This window comes from Sinocyclocheilus grahami, unplaced genomic scaffold (assembly GCF_001515645.1).
Source record: "Sinocyclocheilus grahami isolate Dianchi unplaced genomic scaffold, SAMN03320097.WGS_v1.1 scaffold3.1, whole genome shotgun sequence".
Lineage (NCBI taxonomy): Eukaryota > Metazoa > Chordata > Actinopteri > Cypriniformes > Cyprinidae > Sinocyclocheilus > Sinocyclocheilus grahami.
This window is the reverse complement of record NW_015505182.1, coordinates 531,847-557,170: the sequence shown is the minus strand read 5'-3', so window position 1 is coordinate 557,170 and position 25,324 is coordinate 531,847. Positions and strand designations below refer to the sequence as shown.

The 25,324-nt window shown below is 36.2% G+C and overlaps 1 protein-coding gene across 10 annotated transcripts in view; it reads right to left on the bottom strand.

The window, feature by feature from the left end:
* The window catches only part of LOC107557737 (neurofascin), a 69,996-nt gene that overhangs the window by 4,342 nt on the left and 40,330 nt on the right, over nt 1–25,324 (bottom strand). For 5 of the 10 annotated variants that reach the window (XM_016241448.1, XM_016241294.1, XM_016241598.1 and 2 more), the window contains 24 exons: nt 23,684–23,789; nt 22,559–22,749; nt 21,709–21,831; nt 19,794–19,964; nt 17,553–17,600; nt 15,429–15,540; nt 14,426–14,610; nt 14,201–14,332; nt 13,957–14,100; nt 13,764–13,875; nt 13,068–13,234; nt 12,715–12,862; nt 11,985–12,115; nt 11,234–11,275; nt 10,994–11,095; nt 10,366–10,563; nt 10,202–10,272; nt 9,878–10,100; nt 9,678–9,793; nt 9,382–9,592; nt 9,154–9,273; nt 8,013–8,186; nt 4,439–4,567; nt 4,251–4,320 (listed from right to left, as the gene is read on the bottom strand). In XM_016241448.1, the coding sequence (XP_016096934.1) occupies nt 4,251–4,320; nt 4,439–4,567; nt 8,013–8,186; nt 9,154–9,273; nt 9,382–9,592; nt 9,678–9,793; nt 9,878–10,100; nt 10,202–10,272; nt 10,366–10,563; nt 10,994–11,095; nt 11,234–11,275; nt 11,985–12,115; nt 12,715–12,862; nt 13,068–13,234; nt 13,764–13,875; nt 13,957–14,100; nt 14,201–14,332; nt 14,426–14,610; nt 15,429–15,540; nt 17,553–17,600; nt 19,794–19,964; nt 21,709–21,831; nt 22,559–22,749; nt 23,684–23,789 (3,226 nt within the window). Of the gene's footprint in view, nt 1–4,250; nt 4,321–4,438; nt 4,568–7,369; nt 7,748–8,012; nt 8,187–9,153; nt 9,274–9,381; nt 9,593–9,677; nt 9,794–9,877; nt 10,101–10,201; nt 10,273–10,365; nt 10,564–10,993; nt 11,096–11,233; nt 11,276–11,984; nt 12,116–12,714; nt 12,863–13,067; nt 13,235–13,763; nt 13,876–13,956; nt 14,101–14,200; nt 14,333–14,425; nt 14,611–15,428; nt 15,541–17,552; nt 17,601–17,932; nt 18,102–19,793; nt 19,965–21,708; nt 21,832–22,558; nt 22,750–23,683; nt 23,790–25,324 lie in introns of those variants that run through there. The other 5 variants (XM_016241670.1, XM_016241734.1, XM_016241805.1 and 2 more) reach the window with 5 other exon arrangements.

Genomic DNA, 25,324 nt, shown 5'->3' with positions numbered 1-25,324 from the left:
TTGCTCTTCTTAAAAAGCACAGCCATGTTACATTATGTTTATGGTGACCATATGTTTTCTTTGTTTCCCGAACATGTATTAGATGGGATTTCTAAATTGCATAAAATGTCTGTGTTTTGTCTGTGTTTTCTTATTGATATCATACTTGTTGAAGGTAATGACTGAAAAGTAGTTTGCCCAATAGCGTGCAAGCATTGTACATAATCAACCAATGGTGGCCTGTGAGAAGGTGGGATCTACAGTACATAGAATGATCAAACCAATGCAAATATGCATACATTTAAAGTGCCCCTATTATGGATTTTTGAAAATTACCTTTCATGCAGTGTGAAACACAGCTCTAAGTGAATGAAAACATCCTGCAAAGTTTTAAATCTGAAAGTGCACCATGTATAAAGTTATTGTCTCTCAAAAGAAAGAGTTGACTTGGAGTCATTGAAATGAGTCGTTTTTAAAACAAATCCCAAGCCGTTTCATGTTGACGTCAACATGAAACATTAGCATACTGCCCGCCCACTTGTTGCGCCCGCAGACCTGGGAAAACTTGAACCCCCCATCCCTCAAACACTGTAGCGAGCAATTGTAAATCCGTATTTTAATTTTTTTTCACTGCCAAAGGACGAGGCTGTGAAGAATCAATGGTTAAAGTTCATTTTTCCAGCAATACCACAGCAGTATAGGCCCAACCTTGTCCGTCATTTTACTGATGACTGCAACAGCAACCTATATGCGTACAACGTGGGATTTGCATGCCAGTTGTTATTGAAGGAAGGATCAATAACCAGTTTACTTGGACCAGCTTCTTCCGCCTGCGAATCACAACCTGTAAGTGTGATTAAAAATTGTTGCTTTCATGTTCTCTGTAGCATGCAAAATACATATGCTTGCAAATAAATATGGTTTATGTGTGTTGTGTTTGCTCCGCGCAGCTTGTAACATTAGGTTTCTGACTCTGGCTAACAGCAACATCTGATCGCTCACAATTGTCTAAAAATGTGTCGATGAATAGTGAATGTTTGTCGTTGTTATTACTTGGAGTTATGATAAAGAATAGAGCAATACGTTGGTGTACAACCAGACTGGGTCATCGGACCAATCACCGCAGAGTAGCGTCACTCAAAGGAGGGGTTTGGAAAAATGAATCGCTGAGCGAATCGTTTCGGAGTCGTTGAGCAAATAAGGTAAAAATAAATGCATATTATAAGACAATGAATGTGTTCTTTGACCTTGCATGCATGTCAACCTGTTGTTGGGGACTCCCAAAACCAAAATATGAACCTTTCATAACCCATAATAGGGGCACTTTAATGTATGAGAACTGTAGAGAGCCAGTCAAGAGGAAAACGAAGCCTAAACCTAGACATGTTAGGCAATTTAGAGATCCCAGCCAGGACATAGTTGGGAAAAAAGAGGACGTATGTTCATGTTTTATGTAAAACCCTGAAAACATCCTGTCTCTATCCACACCTGAGCTGATTGTAGCTGGCTTTTCACCCTGGCTGCTTTATTGCATCGTGTTTGGTTAGGACACGGTGTGTTAGCTTTCATAAAATTGCTGGATTACATCCACAATAAAGGGACCAATGAGTTTAACACCTTTTTTATAGAGCTCAAACATTGATTAGACAGCAGCTTTAGTTCCCGTTCTGTCATCCACATGTAGGCTAACCAATGACATGCTCAGGCTGAGATGATGTGCTGAAACCAAATACCTGTTCTCGTTCCTTAACAACCCAGCCGCCAATTTGAAAGAGGAGGGGGAAGAAAAGGGATCATGAAGATGGAGTTGACCACATCATTCACATGTTAGATGGAGAGAGATGTTAGAAAGTAGAAAGAGAGGGCTCAGCTTAACATTACTAATCTAATCAGTTACTGAAGATCTGTGGTCTTGATCTCCTTAAAGTGAATTAGCTTTGACAAAAGGCGAACCATTTAATATTACATAGCTGTTAATAAGTGGTTTTATTAAAAATGCTTTAGTCCAAATGGTTAGAGCATGTTTTTCAATTAGTTGTTAAGAGGATTACACCAAATCAAACTACAAATCCATGTTACATTTCTACCGAAATGTCAAATGTAGCTTAGGTGCAGTGTTGGAGAAGCTATTACTGTATCTGAAAATGCTCCCTGTAGCCTATATAGTGCACATTTGTAATTGTAAGTGAACAACTTCAGTCGTTTATACAGCAGTGGCCAAACTTGTTAGAACACTTGGCATATTTAAGAGGTTTCAGTTGTTTTGTTGAATTGGCCATTACAATACCCATAAGACAAAATATTGCCAGAACTTCCTGCAATGGAAGGAATCTGCTGAACATTGAAAATGATGGACTGGCCCCTCAAAGTCCGGACCTCAACCCCATCGAGCAAATTTGGGGTGAGTTAGAAAATAAACTGGACAGATCTATTGGACATTCAAAGGAAAGTTTTTGGCTTGTTGCAGAAGACATGGGAAAACATTAGTGTTGAAGTTCTCAGGTAATATACTGACACTATGCAGAGATGTGCTGCTGCAATTTCTGCAAAAGGTGGACATACCAAATATTAAAGTCAAAAGGGGATAAAAACAGTACGCTTCTATTTTGGCCACCACTGTACCTACAATGCACTCTTTGAGCTCACATACACTGGCTAGAACACTATTTCCCAAAATTCACCGTGAATTCACTCACTTAATTTTGTCACTCCTTGCTAATATAGTGCACTTAACTGCCATTCGCTATTTAGGAGTTAGTGAATGAGTGAATGAGTGATCGAGTGAGCGATTTCGGACACAGCTTGTGTTTAGCTTGCTATACTAGCTAACAATATTAAACTATTTACATTTGTCATCCAACTGAAAATGCTAAGTTTGAAGTGTTGCTATAGTTTATTCTCAACATTGCATAAGTAACATGACAATTATTAGCTTATCGAGCTAGAGATATTGGTTCAGATGTATGACGTCTGCCTAAAGCCCTCACCGACACTTTCCTTTACTCTTTGTACCAAAGTTGTAATATCCACACCATCTTGAAAGATGTGGGCTTACACAACAAAACCTTGAAAATAAATTAAGGATGACAGGTAGAAAAAAGTTTGTTTGTTAAGGTTCACACTGCCCTAACAAATGCCAACACGGTAACACACTGATCCGAACAAAAGCCATCAAGTGCCAGTGCTAGTTAACTAAAGCTAAAATGATTCTAAATAGTTTTCTTTGATTGCAAAACAGCTGAAATAAAATAAATATAAATGTTAGAATAAAAACTTTGAAAATTATAAATGTTGTAATGGTTTTGGTGCCGATAGCCTAGTGGTCAAGTGCGCCGACATATAATGTTGTTGCGTTATGGGCGTCCTGAGTTCGAATAACGACATTTCCCAAACCAGCCCTCTCTTTTTCTCCCACTTCACTTCCTGTCCGCTCTAAATAAATCTCTAAAACAGAAATGTTGCAATGGTAACTAACTGAAATAAGATTAAGTACAATATTATTAAACTTGAAAAAAAGCACATAAAATAACATAAATAACTGCTAAATTCAAATGAAAGCTTAAAGTATAAAAATGGAAGTTCATATTATTATTAAAAATATTAATAAACACTATAATAGTGTATTAATAATACTAAAGTAAGATTGTCAAGTGCTGGAAGTTGGAGTTTGTTGGGCCAGTGTGCAACTCTGAGAGAATTTTTTCCTGCCACTATAGGACTTCAGGGTGTGAAGTTATGAGATCTGTCTGGTTTAGAGAGCAGAGGTAGAACTGTTCAGGGAGGACTCATTTAAAGAAGCTGATGTTGGTGAAGATGGTGATAAGATGCCCACTGGAGAGTTTTTAACTCCATGGCAACCACAGTTTCCTGAGAAATCGGTGCATTGTTTTCCAGCTGAACTGAGATCTATTAACCGCAGCAGGCTTATTTTGTGTTTAGGTAATATGAAAGCCTCATCAACAAATGTTTTTGGGGGTGTTTATGTAAGTTGTTAATTAAAATTTGTTTGGTTTACATGGTTAGTTGTTATTTTTTATTAAAATTAAAAAGGCATATTCCCCTCTACAGGGTGAGAGCTAAGTTCAGGACCTGTAACAGGTAAAACAAAGTTATTCATCAACAGGTTCAATATCATAAGTAGCAGAGAGCACATATAAACAGTTCTAAAGTAAGATTATTGAAAGCCCTTTCCCTTCATATGAACCCAAATAGCTGTTTATGGAAAAAACGGCTTACTTTTATGGTAGAAGTGATCAAAAGTGCAAACTTACTGATAATCGAATGAACCATCTTGGTCTTTATGGTCAACAGGATCTAAGGGGAGGTCTTTCTTGTCTCTCACTGGTAAAAAAAAATGCATTTATGTATTGCAATACATAAAACAGTTGATAAAAAAGGATAATTTACATATAAATAAATAACCCTGGGTTAATGTGGCTGTGTATTTGCTGCATTTTACCTGCATATTTTCCTCCACGACTCCTCTTGATGAAACAAACAATGAGCAGGATGAGAACCAATAGAGCGACGGCACACATCAGCCCAATGAACCAGCCCTGAGTAGCAATGTCTTCCTGCTCCTTGTAGGCTGTTAACAAACAAACACACACACAGAGAGGAGGGAGGAGAAAAAGAGAGGTACAGAATAAAATGCTTAAGTTTTGTAATGATATACTCGTAAGCAAGAATGGCAGAAATCAACTCCCACAGATAATTTTACACATTAAGAAGCTTGTTCTCCTCCTGCATGATTTATCGAGCCTGGAGAACAGCTGAACATACTAACACCAAATGGAGAACCTAATAAATCTCTCTGATTTTCAGCAACATGGTATAGGAGTAATTTGACAGCCATCCTTTATCAAAAACACATTAGCGGCGAGAACTGCGGATCTGGATTTGAATTACCCATCCTGATAATAACATCAGAGCACAGGGCGCTCTCTCCATGAAGAGCTATCTGATGAAAATGGAACCTGAGTAAAGCTGGGTTTAACCGCATCATCAAATACTCCCCTTTTAAAAAAACTAAAACAAAACAAAACAACAACACTCTTTTTAATAGATGCATCTTGTGAAACATTTTTGTCTCTCCTAATATTATAAAGTGATTCTAGAGAATAGATGTTTTTTTTCCAGTTCTCTATTGAAAGTTATTTGGATATACACTACAGTACAAAAGTTTGGGCTCGGTAGCTTTTAAATAATTATTTAAAAAATTTTTAAATATGTTTTCATGTGTTGTAAAATGCAATTTACTCCTGTGATAGCAACAGTACATTTTCAGAAGCCATTGCTACAGTCTTCAGTGTCTCATGATCTTTCAGAAATCAGGATCATATGCTGATTTGGTGCTCAAGAAATTCTATAATTATCATCAGTTATCTGTTGTAAACAGTTGTGCTGCTTAATATTTTTGTGGAAACCATGATACATATTTTTCATGATTCTTTGATAAATAGAAAATTATTTAAAATGGAAATCTTTTAAAAATTATAAATGTAAATTTAATTTAATTTAAGTTATAAATATATATTTAAATGTCTTTATTGCCCGAAAATAGAAAATCACATCTAATGGGTTTTAACAAACAAACTTTGCAGAGCTGTCAATACAAAAAGAAAAAATGTGTGGAAATCCATTAGAACACACAGTGGATAGAATCATTATCCAAGATAGAGATTCATAATGAAATATATAATTGTACATCTTTGCTTGCTTTTACTTTGGAAACAAACGCTGCTTTGAGTACCATTAATTGAGTCCATAACAAAAACTATATAAGCAGTTTCCAAACTCAACTAAAAAGTGAGAGCAATCCATAAATATGCTGGCAAAGGTTAAGTCAGACAGAGAGTGTCAGAGAGTCCCGGAGCGCTTGGTGACATTAAGTTTTGCCAGACCAAGACATGCTAATGGAAGTGAGACTTTTGCACAGGGATGTGGTTTAAGATCAACACAGCCAATCAGCCGTAACTTAGTGCACTCTTACCTGTATGTCTCCATCTGGATGAAGGTGGCACAAGCAGAGGCGTGCATTGCCAAAGCAACAGTTTGTGAATAATGGAGAGCTGATTCCCTCTTTTAAATAATTAAGCAGCACAACACTTACTATCTGCAGCTTTGTCTTATCTAATACTAACTTTCATGCTTGGCATTTGGCCTGCACATGCACAAGCTACATATAAACTTTGATGGAGTTACTTGAGACACACTAGAAAACCGCTCATAATTACTTTGCTAATACACTAACTTACTATTATGCCATTTTTGTCATGGATGGTTTCACAGCCAAACATCATCACTCCATTACTAAAGTTCCATAAGCAGCTCATCCATACATTAGCATGAAAAATTTAATTTCCTTTCAACACAGGCATTTTTTGTTGTTGTAAGCTTTGCACAGCATAATTTGCACGATTTTACATTTTGGGGTATTAATCATAATTTCATAATCATAATCATAATTTTGCATCATTTGCATCCACTTTGAAAGAGGTGACGGAAAAGTAGTAATTTACACAAATAACACACAGACTGCTCCTCTCTGACTATTTGCAACTTCTATTTTCGATTTTAGTGCCATTAACACAATTTTCATCCAAAGCATTTAATTACTGTACAGTTTAACCATTGGTATCAACAACATAAATTGGCTTGCCATAGTGATTCGCTTCCATAACAGTATTCTCTTCACAAATGTCCATACAATATTTGTGTTTTTTTCCTTCTATCATCTGAACATTAACTTCCCTTCCCCTAAAACAAGCAACTGTATCAAGCATTACCACTAGAGGTCTCCGTTTTCCAAACTCTAACAACAAAGTGGTTCAGTCTGGCTCCTGGCTAGATTTGAAACTAAAACGATGATAGGAGCATGCTAGGATATGCCAAGCAAGGCATGTGATAGGAAGTGATGTCAGGGCTAAAGTAGCAAGGTGCCATCAGGGATTAGGTGTCAGTCAATAAATCACAAATTACATCAGAGCCACATATGACTTTCTTATTTGTGTGCCGATTCAGGCACAATGGCATCTTACCAGCATCTTAAAGAGGTAAAACTCTAATCAGCTACACTGAGAGCAGATTCAGTGACTTTTTCTTGCACAAAAGTGCAAGAGCCCATCCCTGAAAGCACACAGTGACATGGATGATAGCAGACCGACAAAGAGATGGATAGGGACAGGCATTTATTGACAGTGCAGCTGAGCAGCGTTTTTCATCAGGGAAAATATAAGAGATAAAGGTGAAGTGTGCAATTCCTAAAGGGAACCAAACAAATTACCATGACTTTTGGTCAACCTATCCACTTCACCTTTAATTAAACACACAACAAAAACAGTTTAAATGCGTACAATATGTGGGGTTTTTTTGTGTTGCAAAATGATTTTTTTTTTAAATTGTAAACTAAACAAATATTATTTGAGTACATTATACAAGAAGTACCGTTTCAGTCCGTGTACTTCAAAATGTTATGTTTAATTTAAAGAGTTTCTTGCCGATTCTGTGCAATTATTTGTCAAAATTGTTAGACAAAATTGTTTCTACACCAATTTTTTTTTTCAGTGTAGGATTCTTAAGTGTGACATTGACTTTAAGTACTCAGCTGCAATGTTACGTATTTAAAAAGCGGACAGACAGAATTTGAGAGAAAGACAGACAGAGGCTGAAGCAGAGACAGAGCAAGGCAGGAGTTAGACAGGCAGGTAGTCTGGCAGGCAGTCTATTCCCCCATTACCTACAACTGTAGAGTCGGTATCTGGGGTGCCTTCAGTCAACACCACAGGAAAGACAGGAGGAGAAGAGGGGAGACAGGTGAGAGCAAGTCAAAGAAAACAAAGAAGAAATCAAGCCGTTACGAGAGAAACAGACACCACAAAGCATCGAGAAACAACAGTGTGAAGGAGACAGAAAAGTATTATTAGAACGAAAGAGAACGACAGGGTGGAGCACAGACAGGAACATCCAATGATTCTGCTCTCAGATTCACGAACAGCTTACAGAACACAGAGTGAGACGACTCGCTTGCTGACCTTCATTAGTGAAATGTGGTGACTCCACAGCGTACACTTCTCCTGCTCCGACCTGTGTGCGAGCTGCAAGGTAGAACTTGAACCGTGTGAAGCGGTTAGGCAGATTCATGAGGTACTCTGTCACGTTGGCTGGAAAACTCTGGACCTTCCTCTCTCCCGCCTGTGTCCCATTCACTGGAATCGCACAAGCAGAACAGAATGAATAAGTGTGCTAGATTTTTACACTTCATGAAGAACATTTCAGCATTGCTTGCATTGTGCAAAATTCAAGTGCTTATGGTGCATTCAAGTCATGTTGAAAAGATTGCATTTGTGAGTTGATTGCACATGAACGCCACCACAAAGTCATAATTATGAGTGGGAAACTTGATTTTTTTTTGTTGCTTTCAAGTGCATCTGGTAAACTCGTAACTCCAAGTCGGGCATATGTTATTACAAAGTGTCAAGCATTTAAAATGGAAACATAACACTTTCTATCACTATTTATACATTGCATTTTTATATAAAATAAAGCATTAAAGTTGAGTGATTAACTTTGCAGCATTCACTACAGACTTGCTTCCCTCGCAACAGTATATAGAGATACATACATAGATACATAACATAATATAATCTGTATTATAGATCCATGTTTCTGCCATGTTTCAAATAAGCATAAACAACATGTGCATGATCTAGAATTATGAGTTTTCCACTCGTAAATACAACTTTTCTCAGTCATTTGTGTGCTTGGAACACGTAATTACGATATTTGTGGAAAAGTTGTGGCCGTCTCAGTCAGAAAACTTGGATGCAGCGTCTGTATTGATTGTAAATATGTCAAAATTTATGAAATTATAATTTTTTTCATTTACAATAAAACTAGCTAGGTTGCAGGTATAACAAAATGATAGCATTGTATTTTTATACACTGAATAAAAACAAAGCAAAAACACCTGATGCACATTCCTTATTCATTTTGAAAAAGCAGAGTTAAAAATCTTGCTGTATTTTTTTGTAGGAAAGGTATACTTGCATCTTGCTCTGACCAAAATTATTTGTGTAATTATGACTTCCCAACTTGTAAATACGAACTTCACATGAGGACTTGAATGTTTACACACTCATTTTGGAGGTTTCTTTTTGTGTACGGTAGGCTCACCTGTGTGGTATTGAAGTGTGTATCCTATCAGGACACCGTTCGGCTCTAGAGGCTTGTCCCACTTCAGGTGAACCACGTCTGTGTGCCTCTGAATCCTAAAGTACTTTGGAGCCCCTGGCTCTATGAAAGGATTATTAAAGCTGTTCATATTCTGATTTTGGATACAAACGTCACATATTTGACGCCTCATCGTAGCTAATGCTCCACCACTAAAGCACAGTATCCTACCTCCCTCCTTGGTGTAGAACTCCACAGTGTTGCTTTGTGGTCCCTCATATTCTCTATTAGCCACCACCATGTATATCTTGTATTTGCTATACGGAAAAAGCTCTGTCAGGATGCCAGAGGGCTGTTCTGCCGTGGTGAAGAAGCCTTTATGCAACTTTGTCTTGTTCACTTTCAGGCCCTTCATGAGGCTGGCCTCCCGCCAGTAGTACAACTGAAAATATGATATGAATACTGAATTAGCAATGGTAGCAAATAAGTAAAATGTTTTTGTGTCAGGCAAATATTTGGTCACCCACCTTGTACTCTTTAAACTCTCCGTTCACAGTGCTGGGGTCCACAGGCACCCAGTGTACATTTACTTTGGTGCTGTTGATCTTCGACACCCTGAGTTCTGTTGGTGCAGCGGATGGTTCTGATGGGGAAAAAACAATTTAAGTACAAAAGAAACCAGAAAAGACTATAAAAGTGTCATTAAATATGAAATGTTAGTACTCACTGTCTTCCCCAGAATAACCAATGACTATGTTTGACTCAGGGCTGTGTCCAAAATCATTGATGGCATTTATTTTGATCTCATACGGGACATAGGTGTCTGTATTATGAATAATGTGCTTCGTTCTGGTTGTGGTTGTGTTATTCCACTCTTCCTCAGTGTCCTTCCTTCTCCATGAGACCATGTATCGCAGGTTTGGCCCATTCCTTTCTGTGTTCTTAAGTGCCTATAAAATGTACAGATAGGTTAGCTCACTAACCGTCACATCCGTCCGTCTGTTTTTTTTGTTGTTTTTTGAGGTACTTCAATAAACATGGTTCATTTTACCTGCCATGTGATCTCCATGTTGTTCTTCTTGCTTCCCCAGCCTTTAAGACCACTCGGCACAACATCAGGAGCTGAAACAAATCATTATATGTTACTAAATAATTTTTTAAGCACACTCTCAAACGCATTTCTGTCAGGGCTTATGGATATCGCTGATCTCTTACAGGCTCCGCTGGTCTGATAGCGGGCAGAGGGAAGGCTGGGTTGACTCTGGCCCACAGCATTGATTGCAATCACTCTGAACTGGTAGTTGACAAAGGGTGACAGTTGCAGGTTAACTGAGTTTAGGTTGCCATCAAATATAGACAGGTTTTGCCACTTCCCAGGCTCCCACCTGTCCTCTTCAAACTGGACAAGGAAATCTGTAGTAATGCAAGAAGACACTATGGGAAAATTACAAAGTCTCTATAAATAAAGAGTTTAAAAGCATTAATTCCTGCTGTTTGTCAATAAACCTACACAGAGAAGGAAACTCAAAGGTGCATGATATTGAAGATAAAATGATCTTCAGGTAAAATGGCTGGGTGTCAATCTAAAAAAGAATTAAATTACTAAATTCATTTGATTCTATTCACCAAAAAGACTTACTGTATTGGCATTTATTTTAAGGATAACATTATTACACCGGTTGATGTCAGATGTGACAACTGGATGTTTTTTAATAGGTCATATTTACTTGTCTGATCAATGTGACCTGTGTCTTTAAAACATAAAGACACACAAGAGCATCGACAAAGTAGTGAAGACAAAGTTCATTCACTGAAGACATAAGACTCTATACTCTAAACTTACGTGTAACAGGACTGTTGTTTTCATTCCCAGGCACCCAGGTGAGTCTAACGCTACGTGCTGAAGGGTCCGAGAGCTCAAGATCCTGAGGGGGGTCGGGTCGACCTGCAAGAGAACAATATACTAATCAACCATGTTAACTTATACAATTATTCTCAGAATGCTAGAGTAAGAATTAAAAACAGAGATTGATTGTTAGAGGCTTTAATTGGACATTAGAAATAACTGTACTAGATGCATTACCTGCAAAGGCACTACGATTTGAGGCAGACGAGATGTCATCCTCTATGAGGTAAAGGTCAAAGGTCAGAGGTCAAGGGTTAGTGTGGCTATTAGTAGATAAATATCAGAAAAAAGCAGTATAGCTAAAAAAGGAAGCACAACAGTAGTAATATGCAAGCAAACTATGAAGCTGTGGGAAGTGCTGTTAAGAGCACAGATCTATAAGTTATAAAAGGGAAAAAGGCAATTTATAAAACGGATAGTTCCAGTCCTTGATTCTGACTGGTTGAGCCATGTCCGAAGCTGTTGTAAATTACTCTACAAACATACAACTCTTTGTTTCTGCGTCTGTGAGTTGCTTGACAACCACTTTGTTGCAACCACAACTATTTCTGAGGAACTACATTGTTTGGCGGAAGAATGTTTTTATTAATATCATTACATTTTATTAGCTTTTTTTATTCTGTGAAAATGTATATGGAACAACGTTTTATAAAAGCAATAAGCCCCATGAAGCCGTGGTTTATAGTGAATTTAGAATAGCTAACTCCGCGTCATGCCTAACAACGCCCCTTAGCTGTAATACGTTCACTGTAAACCACGGCTTCTTGGGGCCTTTTGCTTTATTATTATCCTCTGGATATGACATGTGACTGTCCTACATGTCCATATCCACTTAATATCTATTATGAAATATGTTACTAGCCATTAGCAACATGAGAAAGGTGCATAAAGGAGGACGATGTATTGTAGGATGAATGTGAATGTGTACCTGTAACTGTAAGGCGAGCTGAGGCAGAGTTCTCATCTATCTCAGTTTTGGCAGTGCATGTGTAGGTACCTGCATCTTCTGGATTGACATTGTAAATACTTAAGGTCTCACCATCCTTTCTGAACCGGCCACTAAAACATACAGGAATTAGACGTCAAGTACAGGACATACACTACCATTCAAAAGGCTTTTTTTGAAAGAAATTTAAACTTTTATTTAGCAAGGGTGCATTCAATTAAACCACAGTGACAGTAAGGCCCTTTTGATTGTTAAAAACATTATTACAAATAAATGCTGTTCTTTTGAACTTTCTACTCATCAAAGAATTCTGAAAAAAATCTTACAGTTTCTACAAAATATTAGGCATCAGATCTGTTTTCATGTTGATGAAAAATGTTTATTAAGCACCAGATCAGTATATTAAAATGATTTCTGGAGGATCATGTGACACTGACGACTGGAGTAATGATGCTGAAAATTCAGCTTGGCCATCAAAGGAATGAATTACATTTTAAAATACAGAATTCTTTGAAACTGTATTAATATTTCAAAATATTACTGTTTTACTGTAAGACATTTAAAAAATAAATCAGTAGTGCACAGATTTGAACTTATTCAGAAGTTGAACTCAGAAGAAGTAATTCTGAAAGTAAATTTGGTATATAACAGTAAAAAATAGCACACAATCTAATTATGATTATATTGTGTATGTATTGTTATATGACATTACATCCAGTTAAAGCTTAGAGGCTTGTCATCTTTTAGCCATGTGACCGTAGCAAGAAGGGAAGGATCATGTTTAACTCGACAATCAAAGCGAACCGTGGTTCCTTTGGCCTGTGTGACATGTTCAGGTGCCCGCACTATTCTTGTGGGCTCTGAAATGCAGCACAACACACACACACACACACACACACACACACACACACACACACACACACACACACACACACACACACACACACACACACACACAGAGAGAGAGAGAGTAAATTAAGGCATTCATGAACAATAATGTAATGTGTTCTCTTCAAAAAAATGAAAAAACAAGAGAGATTTAGTGATTAATGCTTCTGGTCTCACCTTTAACCTCCAGGCGCACCTGATTCTCCATCTTGCCCAGAATGTTACTGGCAACACAAGTGTAGGTGCCTTGGTCTTCTGGCCGGGCTTGTTTAATCTCCAAAGTACCGTTGTGGTACAACTTGTACTGACCACCATCCAGACCACTGCCTAGGCCATTCTTGAACCTGAACACACATGTACAATATATTCATGTCATTTTTATTCTAATACACAAACGTTTGTGGTCAGTAAGCTTTTTTTTTTTTTTTTTAAGAAATTAATATTGTTCAGTAAACATGCATTAAATTAATCAAAAGTTACAGTGAAGACAATGAAAAATGTCACAGTTTCCGCAAAAATATAAAGCAGCAAATCTGTTTTCAACATTGATAATAATAAAAAATGTTTCTTGAGCAGCAAATTTAGCATATTAGAATGATTTCTGAAGAATCATGTGACACTGAAGACTGGAGTAATGATGCTGAAAATTCAGCTTTGCCTTCGCAGCAATAAAATACATTTAAAAATATGTATGGAAAACAGATATTTAAAACTGTAATAATTTTTCATAATATTACTAGGTATTTTTTTATTATATAAATGCAGCCTTGGTGAGCATGAGACTTCTTTGAAAACCTTTAAAAAATCTTACAGACCCCAAATTTTTTAACATAGCCTATATTTATCTTTTCAAACAATGAAATGTAAGCTCACCAGCGCAGTATAGGGAACGGTGAGCCAAAGAAAGGGCAGTCAAGGAAGGTCCTGTTGTTTTCAATGACTTTGATCAGCTGGTTCTTTGGACCTAGCATCCGTGGTGCCATGTCTAAGAAGAAAACAACATTAACATATCACAATCTTGTGACCTCTTTGAACTTTTTAAATGATTGACTCCATCGTTTCTTACCCAGGATGTTGACAAACGCATTGGCCAATAGATAACCATGTTCATTTGAGGCGTTGCATTGGTGAACTGCGCTGCTGCCTATCTGGACTGAATGGAACAGGATTGTGTCACCAAGAACTTGCCGGTTTGGGTTTGGCAGTGAACCTGAAGTAATACAAAGAGCAGAAAAAAACAGATGCAAAAATGTGTTATGATTCAGACTGTTAAAGTCAGAAAAGCACCAGTTCTTGCTTTCAGTACTCACTTTCAATAGGTTCCCCATTCACCAGCCATTGGATAGTGGGTTTAGGGTTCCCTCTGGCACGACACACTAATCGTCCATTCTCATCAGGGGCAAGCACCAGATTGGTGGGCTTATCTAGCCAATAGGGAGCAGCTGTACAGGGCAATAAAGAAATCTTAAAATGAAAAAGAAACAGCATATATCTCATGAACAAGATCCAGCAACTGTCTTTTCTCTATGGCTCACCTTTGACCTGGACTTCAATGGAATGGCGAATGCTGCCTATTTTGTTGCTGGCCATGCAGACGTAGTCACCAGAGTCCTCCTCAGACACATTGAGGAGGCGTAAAGTTTTACCGAAGTTCTCAATCTTGACTTTTTTCGATGGGAGGTCTGCTCCTTTTTTAATCCAATCAATGTTAGGAGATGGGCTGGAAAAATGAAAAAGAACATCAAAAAAGAACAGAACAACACTTAATTGTAATTGAGAAATCTAATAACTAATACTTAAACTGATGTATATAGAGCTTTTGGTAACTGAATATGCTGTATACCCCAGTGTTGTTATTGTTAAAGACCCCCTGTGGTGAAAATTAGGTTTACCATGTGCAAATTCATCAATTGACACCAATCCTGAGCATTTTCTCCTTAAAACTGTGGCGTACTAAAAGACAAACGTGGTTTGAAACTGCCCAATTTCCTACCGTCATAAACATTTAACCAATCCGGTCAACGTGCCGGGCGATGCTTTTCATATTATTATTATATTATTACTATCAGTTAACTGAGTGAAAGTGGAGCAGGTCTGAGCTTGTGCAATTGAGTGGAGGACTAGTTAGCATATTCATGAGTCTGTGTATATTAAAGGAAGTATTCAAGCCATTACATAAAGAAATTATTTTCATGGGGACAAACATTTAAATATGTCATTTTGATTATCAAAGATGAGTTTTAAGGGATTAAATTAGTGACTGCAGGGGCATTTTAACAAACTATTAAAAATAGTTTTCGGTAATTGAAATAAATTTGAAGCACTAAAATGACTAAAACTGAATACAAAAAATAAAAATAAAGCTAAATATAAATATCTAAAACGGAAAAAAAAAACGAATTAAATGAGGAAAGCACAAATGTAAAATACTAAAATGTATAATTAAGTTAAAATGAAAACTGAAAATATAAAAATAAAAGCTAATTCTATACTAATAATTGCTATAGCATTATATAAATTGCACTAAATAACACTTACACTCCAGCTGCTATACACTCCAGAAGAAGCTGTTCCCCTCGAAGCACTATTTTGGAGCTGGACAAGCCCTTTGGAGACAGAAAGGTGGGCTGGGTTTCTGGTACATTACGTGCTATTGACAAAAAAAAAAAGAGAAAATTGTTAACATGCACAGAAAGAGACACTGATTTGAGGAGCTACTTAAAACTGCACTGTTATGAATCACTGTTATATCCAACTTGCAAATTCTATATATATATATTTACACACACAATATAAATACATTCGCAAATGTGAGAGACAAAGTCAGAATTAGCTTATTTGATCTCTAAAGGTAATACTTCATTTGTAATATCTCTATTTATTTTAACAAAACAAAAAAAAAGACTTAAAAACACTGGTTACATGTTATATATAACCAGTTTAGAAATATTATTAGAATTTCAAATATCAGTTTCTACTTTTATATAATAAAAATTTTATTTATTCCAGTGATGTCAAAGATTGATTTACTCCAGTCTTCAGTGCCTCATGATTCTTCAGAAATCATTCTAAATGATTTTCTTGAGCACTGATTTGGTGCTCAAGAAACATTTCTTATTATTATCAATGTTAAAAACATTGTTTTGCTAAAACCATGATCAAGATAAAAAAAAAATTTCAGGATTCTTGATGAATACAAAATTCAGAAGAATAGCATTTATTTGAAATAGAAATACTTTGTAACACCAAGCCCTAACTTAATAAATGTCTCACATTTGATGCAGCCTTAATGAATAAAAGCATTAGTTCTTTAAAAAATATTAGTGACCTCAAACTTTTTGAATGGTTATTTCTGTAAAATTGATATGCTATGTTTATGTTATTTATGTAAAATAAATCTTTGTATAGATACATAAATACATAAATAACATAAGCATGAAAGAAGAATCATAACTGTAATGACAGACAGATGGTTAGACATAAAATCCTAGTTATGTGAAGACAGACAATCTTCTCCCTGAGGAAGACTTGATGAGCATGGCAGTATTAGTCCCTATTGTAATGTATATCTAGCAGTAAGATTAGCTCTCAGTTATTAGCATCTCGAGCAGGGCTCTAGGAGAGGGAGTGACAACAGCCTTTGTTGGAGACATTAAGTGGGAGGACAACATCTGGGAGATTAGACTATGAAGCTGCCAGGAACACATGTTTCACGCCACTGTCACGTGTGTCTGTGGTGACAGCAGTGCCAGTTCCCTGTCAGTGCTACCCCACAATGCCCTGGTGGAGACCATACAAACGATTCAAGAGACAAGATAACTTTTAAAAAAAAGCTTATGTCTGTCAGTGAACCCTGATCCCGACAATATCGTCATATGGATATTTGGGTGAATCTCAAAAAGTCATCAAGAACATGTCTGGGTCATATTAAACCCCAAAATCACTCTGCCTGTTTAAATAAATAAATAAATAATAAATAAATAAATTAGATAGATAGATAGAATTTAAATAATAAAGATGTTCAATATATAAACAGTTAAGTAATTATACATCATGGTAAGCAAGTAAACAAATAAATATATAATTTAAATTTCTGAAACAAATATTTGAGGGATTTATGTAAAATATGTATATTTTTTTAACCATTTGATTTCTTGTTAAATATAGATATGTTTGTCACAAGGTTTGAATTTTACCTATTTTCTTCATATACTCAGTTCCACCCTTAGGCCATATCCGTGAGGATTTGCACATGGTTATCATTGGATCAAAGTTGCTGAAATATTAATGAGCACCTCTTGCCTCTTGCCTAATCTCCTTACTACCATTTCCATATCTCCATAATGAGCAATGTGATTAAGATAATTAATTACAATCGAAATTTGCATACTGTTTCTTCAAACCATGATAGAATCTTGCTGACCCCAAAACTGCTTAGACTGATGCATTAAAAATCATGGTAAGTAACCTAAGCATTAAGTGGTAAGTTCTACAGTCTATAAATACTATGTGGAACATCTTTCTATACAATGTATATTATATAACAGACACACTATCTCTGCATTTCCTCTGCTGTATGTGGTTAGAAACAGCAGCGCTAATTCAGTTAGTGCTGTTTTACAGAAGCATACAGATAAAAGGCTAGCTGTGTGTGGAACTCACCACCATACAGATCAGTGGAGCTGAGAAACGTGTCATTATAAGGTTCCTCTGTGAATAAATGGCAGTTGAATTAACATACGAATACAGAAAAAAAAATCAAATACACTCAATTACAACTGGGAAGAAGAGAACAATTTTGGATGAAAATGGAAGACGGACATTCCTCCAAGCCTCTTATTGAAACTGTGATAGTAATCAATAAAGAGCCTCCAAATTAAAGTGCAAAAAGACAACTATCACAGATAAATGTCCCCGGTAATACTACCTTCTCACCACTAGATGGACCACGACATTCACATATACCTTGGACAGCAGCACAGCAACGTATCAGTTACATCAAATTAAAGATATCAAGTGATCCTGAAGAAATCACCACTCACTTGCTAGCACTTTAAGGGTGAAGGGGTTCTTCTGTTGAATGGTGTGTGTGAACTCGAAGCGAGCATTGCAGCTGTAGTCAGTGTTGGCATCTCTAGCCAGAACATTGGAGAAGAACAAGTCACCGTTCAAGCCCATTGACACCCTCTTGTCCTGTATTATGGGCATAATGGCTGTGGAGAAAAAAAGAGAATCCTGACTAATTTGTTCAACTTAATTTGACATGCAATAGCCGACAGGCAGTAGAAGAAATGATGCTCAAGATGAGTGTGGGAATCACAGAAGCATGATTATCATCTTCTGGCCTGAAACATCACAAGGATCAGTAAATGTGTCACTCAAGGGAAAGAGCAGTTCTGCACTAATCAACAATGAGTCTGGATTTAATAATGAAATAATAGAGATTTTTAAATGTATCATATCAGTTGAAAATGTATATTTAGAGTACTTGTGCATGCTCATTTCCCCTATTTTAATTATATCTCTAATTATTAATATTTGAAAAAAGTACTAATGATTTCATTGCATTGTTAAATGTAAACTTTAGCAAATCCGAAGAATGAATATCCATTTTTACAATGTTGTAGCATGTTAAGTAATTAAGTTCTTAGTGTTTTATTTTTTATATATTTAGACAAAACAGTATAGAAATAATTTTAATATAATGTAATAATTTTAATCATCCTTTATAGGTTATTGGTCATAATATATGCCAAATAATTATCAACTTTAATACTGGTTCATTATTACAAAAACTTATTAAAAGTGAACTTACTAATTGGCTTAAAACAACTTATTAATTGGCCTATTAAAATATTTCTCTTATGCAAACTACAGTATAAAATACAGCATAAGTTCATAATGTAAACACTGTGGTGCTATCAAAACATTTATTTGTTTGTTGCCAAACATTTATTAAAAGTGAACTTATTAACTGGCTTAGAAATTATTAATTGACTTTTTCTCTTAACACGGCTTATTATGTGAATATAACTACAGTATAAAATTGTTTGTTGCCTAACATTTATGGAAGGCAAAATTCTTAGATAAAAAGTCACTAGTCATAACTATAAGTTCAAAATGTGGCAAAATGTTGAAAATATGCTAAAAAGTCAAAAATATGACATAAAAAGTCATAATCATTACATTTTATGTCTATTTTATGATTTACCAAACATGTTTTTTCATACAAAAGTGTTCATTTCTGACCAATGAACATGGAAGGGAGTGTTCAAGGAAGTTCAAATGTCCTCTTCATCGAAATGTGTACATACTACGAAAGTAGTGGGAATTCAAGCTTTATGATCCATATTTAAGCCCTCTCACTATCACTGACACATTTTAAAAGAGCCGTTTGTGACTGTACTGATGACAAACAAAGTCGAGATGTTTGATCAGTGCTTTGTAGCATGTGTCTATGCTGCGTGATTCCGGCTCTTTTGAAATGTCTCAGTGCCATGCTTGTTTCTGCTCTCTCAGCTTTTTGTCAGGTAGTGCAGATTCGCATGCATGCACTAGGTCAGCACTAATGCAGTAACGGACATTGCTGTGCAGAGGACACAGACTGCATGACTGAGAGAGAGATACACTCAATTACAACTGGGAAGAAGAGAACAATTTTGGATGAAAATGGAAGACGGACATTCCTCCAAGCCTCTTATTGAAACTGTGATAGTAATCAATAAAGAGCCTCCAAATTAAAGTGCAAAAAGACAACTATCACAGATAAATGTCCCCGGCAATACTACCTTCTCACCACTAGATGGACCACGACATTCACATATACCTTGGACAGCAGCACAGCAACGTATCAGTTACATCAAATTAAAGATATCAAGTGATCCTGAAGAAATCACCACTCACTTGCTAGCACTTTAAGGGTGAAGGGGTTCTTCTGTTGAATGGTGTGTGTGAACTCGAAGCGAGCATTGCAGCTGTAGTCAGTGTTGGCATCTCTAGCCAGAACATTGGAGAAGAACAAGTCACCGTTCAAGCCCATTGACACCCTCTTGTCCTGTATTATGGGCATAATGGCTGTGGAGAAAAAAAGAGAATCCTGACTAATTTGTTCAACTTAATTTGACATGCAATAGCCGACAGGCAGTAGAAGAAATGATGCTCAAGATGAGTGTGGGAATCACAGAAGCATGATTATCATCTTCTGGCCTGAAACATCACAAGGATCAGTAAATGTGTCACTCAAGGGAAAGAGCAGTTCTGCACTAATCAACAATGAGTCTGGATTTAATAATGAAATAATAGAGATTTTTAAATGTATCATATCAGTTGAAAATTTATATTTAGAGTACTTGTGCATGCTCATTTCCCCTATTTTAATTATATCTCTAATTATTAATATTTGAAAAAAGTACTAATGATTTCATTGCATTGTTAAATGTAAACTTTAGCAAATCCGAAGAATGAATATCCATTTTTACAATGTTGTAGCATGTTAAGTAATTAAGTTCTTAGTGTTTTATTTTTTATATATTTAGACAAAACAGTATAGAAATAATTTTAATATAATGTAATAATTTTAATCATCCTTTATAGGTTATTGGTCATAATATATGCCAAATAATTATCAACTTTAATACTGGTTCATTATTACAAAAACTTATTAAAAGTGAACTTACTAATTGGCTTAAAACAACTTATTAATTGGCCTATTAAAATATTTCTCTTATGCAAACTACAGTATAAAATACAGCATAAGTTCATAATGTAAACACTGTGGTGCTATCAAAACATTTATTTGTTTGTTGCCAAACATTTATTAAAAGTGAACTTATTAACTGGCTTAGAAATTATTAATTGACTTTTTCTCTTAACACGGCTTATTATGTGAATATAACTACAGTATAAAATTGTTTGTTGCCTAACATTTATGGAAGGCAAAATTCTTAGATAAAAAGTCACTAGTCATAACTATAAGTTCAAAATGTGGCAAAATGTTGAAAATATGCTAAAAAGTCAAAAATATGACATAAAAAGTCATAATCATTACATTTTATGTCTATTTTATGATTTACCAAACATGTTTTTTCATACAAAAGTGTTCATTTCTGACCAATGAACATGGAAGGGAGTGTTCAAGGAAGTTCAAATGTCCTCTTCATCGAAATGTGTACATACTACGAAAGTAGTGGGAATTCAAGCTTTATGATCCATATTTAAGCCCTCTCACTATCACTGACACATTTTAAAAGAGCCGTTTGTGACTGTACTGATGACAAACAAAGTCGAGATGTTTGATCAGTGCTTTGTAGCATGTGTCTATGCTGCGTGATTCCGGCTCTTTTGAAATGTCTCAGTGCCATGCTTGTTTCTGCTCTCTCAGCTTTTTGTCAGGTAGTGCAGATTCGCATGCATGCACTAGGTCAGCACTAATGCAGTAACGGACATTGCTGTGCAGAGGACACCGACTGCATGACTGAGAGAGAGACAGAAAGTAAGGGGACGTGAGAGGGAGAGGTAAAAGAGAGCATGTAGGTCAGGGGTGCCCAACCCTGCTCCTGGCGATCGACTGTCCTGCAAAGTTTAGCTCCAACTCTAATCAAAGACACCTGCCTTTAATTTTTAAGTGATCCTGAAGACCCTAATTAGTTGCTTCAGGTGTGTTTGATTAGGGTTGGAGCTGAACTTTGCAGGACAGTCGATCGCCAGGAGCAGGGTTGGGCACCCCTGATGTAGGTGATGACTAAATGACAAAGCAATGGAGAAGAGGGTTAAGGTTATGAGATGCAATCAATCGCAGAAAGTGATGAGCAACACTCACAGCTGTCCATCCAGAAGGTTTCAGGAGGGGGGAGACCAGGAGGAGGTTTGCAGGGCAGGACGAGTGATTCCCCCTCACGCACAACCACTGGCTCCAGAACCTCCTTCGGCCACAGCGGAGATTCTGAGCAGTGGAGACAAGGTTACCAGATTAGGGAATATAACATAATTCAATCTATGAGAGATAATGTTGTTTTTATAATGCTTTCTGTATGCATTTGACTTTTAAAGGGATAGGTCACTCAAAAATGTCACTTTGATGTTGTTTCAAACCTGTATGACTTTCTTCCTTTTCTTTTTTGGAACCAAAACTATAATAAAGCTCCATAAATATATCATAAAGTAGTCCATATGACACCATATCACAAGTTTTCTAAAAGCATACTGAAATTTTGTATAAGGAACAAGCTTAAATTTTAGACTGAAGATTCAATGACTTTATTCTCGTATTGCTACTACTTTGTAAAATATTACAACTTTAATCTCTCAATGCTATGACTTTATTATAATAATTTTGACATTATTTAAAAAAAAATATTGTGACTATTATTTTTTATGCGGCTCTAAAACACCTTTGGTAATATCGTATGACTTCAGAAGACTTAAAATATACTGTAGTGTAAGTCACATGAACTACTTTTATGATACTTTCATCTGTTTTAATGATAAAATCACATCTCCACAGAAGAACGAAAGTCATATGGGTAACATAACATATGAGTAACATAACAACATGATGTTGAGTGAATGATGAAAGAATTTACATTTTTGGTCAACTATTTCTTTACAGACAATTAGCATGTTGTGTGTATGTTTTGCTTTCTTTGATATTACAGTAAACCATCCCTCACTTGACACTCGTAGTAGGATTTTGTTGGAAATCGCCGTGCCAAAGTCATTGGAGGCGAAGCACTGGTACTCTCCTTCATAATCTTCCGGTTTCCCGCTGCTTCTGATCTCCAGTGTTCCGGAACGACTCCGCATGGTCACCCGTGGGTCCTTCCCCACGTTAAAGAACTTCCCATTCCTCCGCCACTGAAACCTGCACAAACCAGTTACAAATAGAACGTGAGTCAACTTGATGCTGTTTATGTAATAGGTCTTTGTTGGGGCTTTTTAATAAGGGGATTTACACACACATCAAACTGATAACAACACAGACATGAATACCAAACCAAAGATGGCATGAGATGGAAATTCAGCTATTTTCAAAATCAATGAAATGCATGCATGTTACTGATCTAATTTTGAACATTTCATCGGGATCAGCACGTTGACTTTTGATCTCCCGTTGAAATGACATACTTCTCTCTGGTGACTTGTGGTGGACTTCTCCAATCATTTTGTCCTAATAAGCCCATCCTTTCTCTTTAAAAGTCCTCATCCTGATTTTTTTTCTCTCAATAATCCGATTAATTTGGATGCATGTCCGAATTTAAAGAAAAAAATCTGTCGCTACCTCTTTCTTATTGCGACTAAAAAGTGCAATCTACTAACCTACTGAATATTCTGTGAGCGTGAACACTAAACTAAGCGTATTATTATACCACAATGGTTTTGCGGACCGGCCTGAGTGGAAGGTTTTGTAAAGCCCAACAGACCACCAAACAAAAACAGGTACTCTGAATGGCCACACTGTGTTGAGCTGGTCAAACCTGCTTTTCACAAACAAGAACAAGGGACATGAGAAGGGTACAAGAGGGAGGGAGGGTGGACAAAGTTGGCAGTGCCACTGTCAGGTTGGGGCATTGGGAGTCACTCTCACAAAAATGTGCTGGTCTTTATCATGCCGAGACTAATGGACGTCAGGTTTAATTAGACAGCAACAGAAGAGGAAGAATGAGAGAGTGATTTGAAAGTGGACGTATACAGTAGGAGGTTGCTGACAAACTGGAAATGTAAAAGTGGTGAGAGATGACAAAAAGGACGAGCAGGACGAGATGGCACAAAGACAAAAAGGTTTCATCCATTCTCACGTTGGCACTGGAGTCCCCTTGGCCTCGCATTCAATGATGATGTTATCTCTGGGGTCCACAATGTAGTCCTTTAGTGACTGCTTCACAATGGTGGGGGGCTGTTTGACTGTGGAGGGAGGGACAAAGAGACAGTCTTATCTCACCAGCACCGAGAAGGAACACTGAACTCAATGCTATGTATACATATGCAAGCTCTGCATTTCTTGAAAAATGGTTGTTCAATTCACTCTCATGGTAACATAAAAAATATAGACACCATAAGCACAGACAGACAAAGTTTTGATTTACAAGCCAAACATCAACTTATCACTTATTCTTTGTTAATCGCATATGTATATGATAAATTTTATTCGCTCCTTGTGAGTTTATTTACTAAATATATAGGCTAATTTGATTATATCAGCTAGCAATAAGTTCGTTGTGTCCTTAGCTTCATTCATTCCTTTGTTACTGTGTAACTGTGTTACTGTAAGCCTTTCTATATACATAATCAATAATGTTATATATATTTATGTTTTTAATTAATTATGTCATTCATAGTGCTTCATGTAATTGTAGGTATTTCTCTAAACAAAGCAGTTGAATACAGTGTCTGGGAACTTTGTCTTTTTGGCTGATTTACATTTTTTATTTTTATTTTTTTTCTTTAAATCAAAGTGGTAACACTTTAGAATAATGGTCCGTTGTTAACAAGTAACTATGCAGGAAGTAATAGGTTGTACTACATTAACACTTAACTTAATACTATTAACTAATAGAGAAGCAAGATTAACTAAGCAGTAAGTAGTAGCAAATTTAGGACAAAGTTAGTTCCTTATTAGATATTTGATCATTATTAAATAAAAATATCCTCAATGAGAACTACTTGTGAACTATGACCAGTTAATAAAGAATAACCAATTAATTACTAATCACAACAGTAACGTCTTAAAAGTGAACAATTGGGTTCTTTGTGGTAATTTGTGGAAACTAATTTAGGAATTTGATATCCCCCAAATAAGTCGGCTACATTTTAAAATTGTGACTACTACTCTTACCAAAGGATGGATGTTCAAACTTAAACATAGAATAATAATAAAAATTCACTTAAAAATGTTAATAATTAAGAAGTGATGCTGACAAGCTCATGATTGAATTAGTTCACAATTATGATCTCTGCTTCGTGTCAGTTCAGTATCAATGTATCCCACTCCAAAAGACCTACTGGTAAAATATCACTAGTGCTTCACACAAATGTATGACTGTACAGTATGTCAGATATAAAATATGTTAAATAACTTATTAATTTACTTGTGAGTAATTACTGAGGAGTTAACGTGTTTTTCACTTTAAAATAATGGTCCAGATCATTAGTAGTTCCCTAGTAGCACTTTAGCTTTAAATTGAAAAATACATTAGCCTCTCACTAATTACTCAAGCATTACCTTGTCAGCCTGCAAAAACTACTAGTGATCTGGACCATTATTTTAAAGTGAAAAACACCTTAACCACTCAGTAATAAGTTATATAACATATTTTATATCTCACACATACATTTGTGTGAGGCACTAGTGATATTTTACTAGACACTATAATCTGGAATATGCGGTTTTGTGCTTAACACAATATAAATGCAGTCGATGCCTTCATTAAGGATGTGAA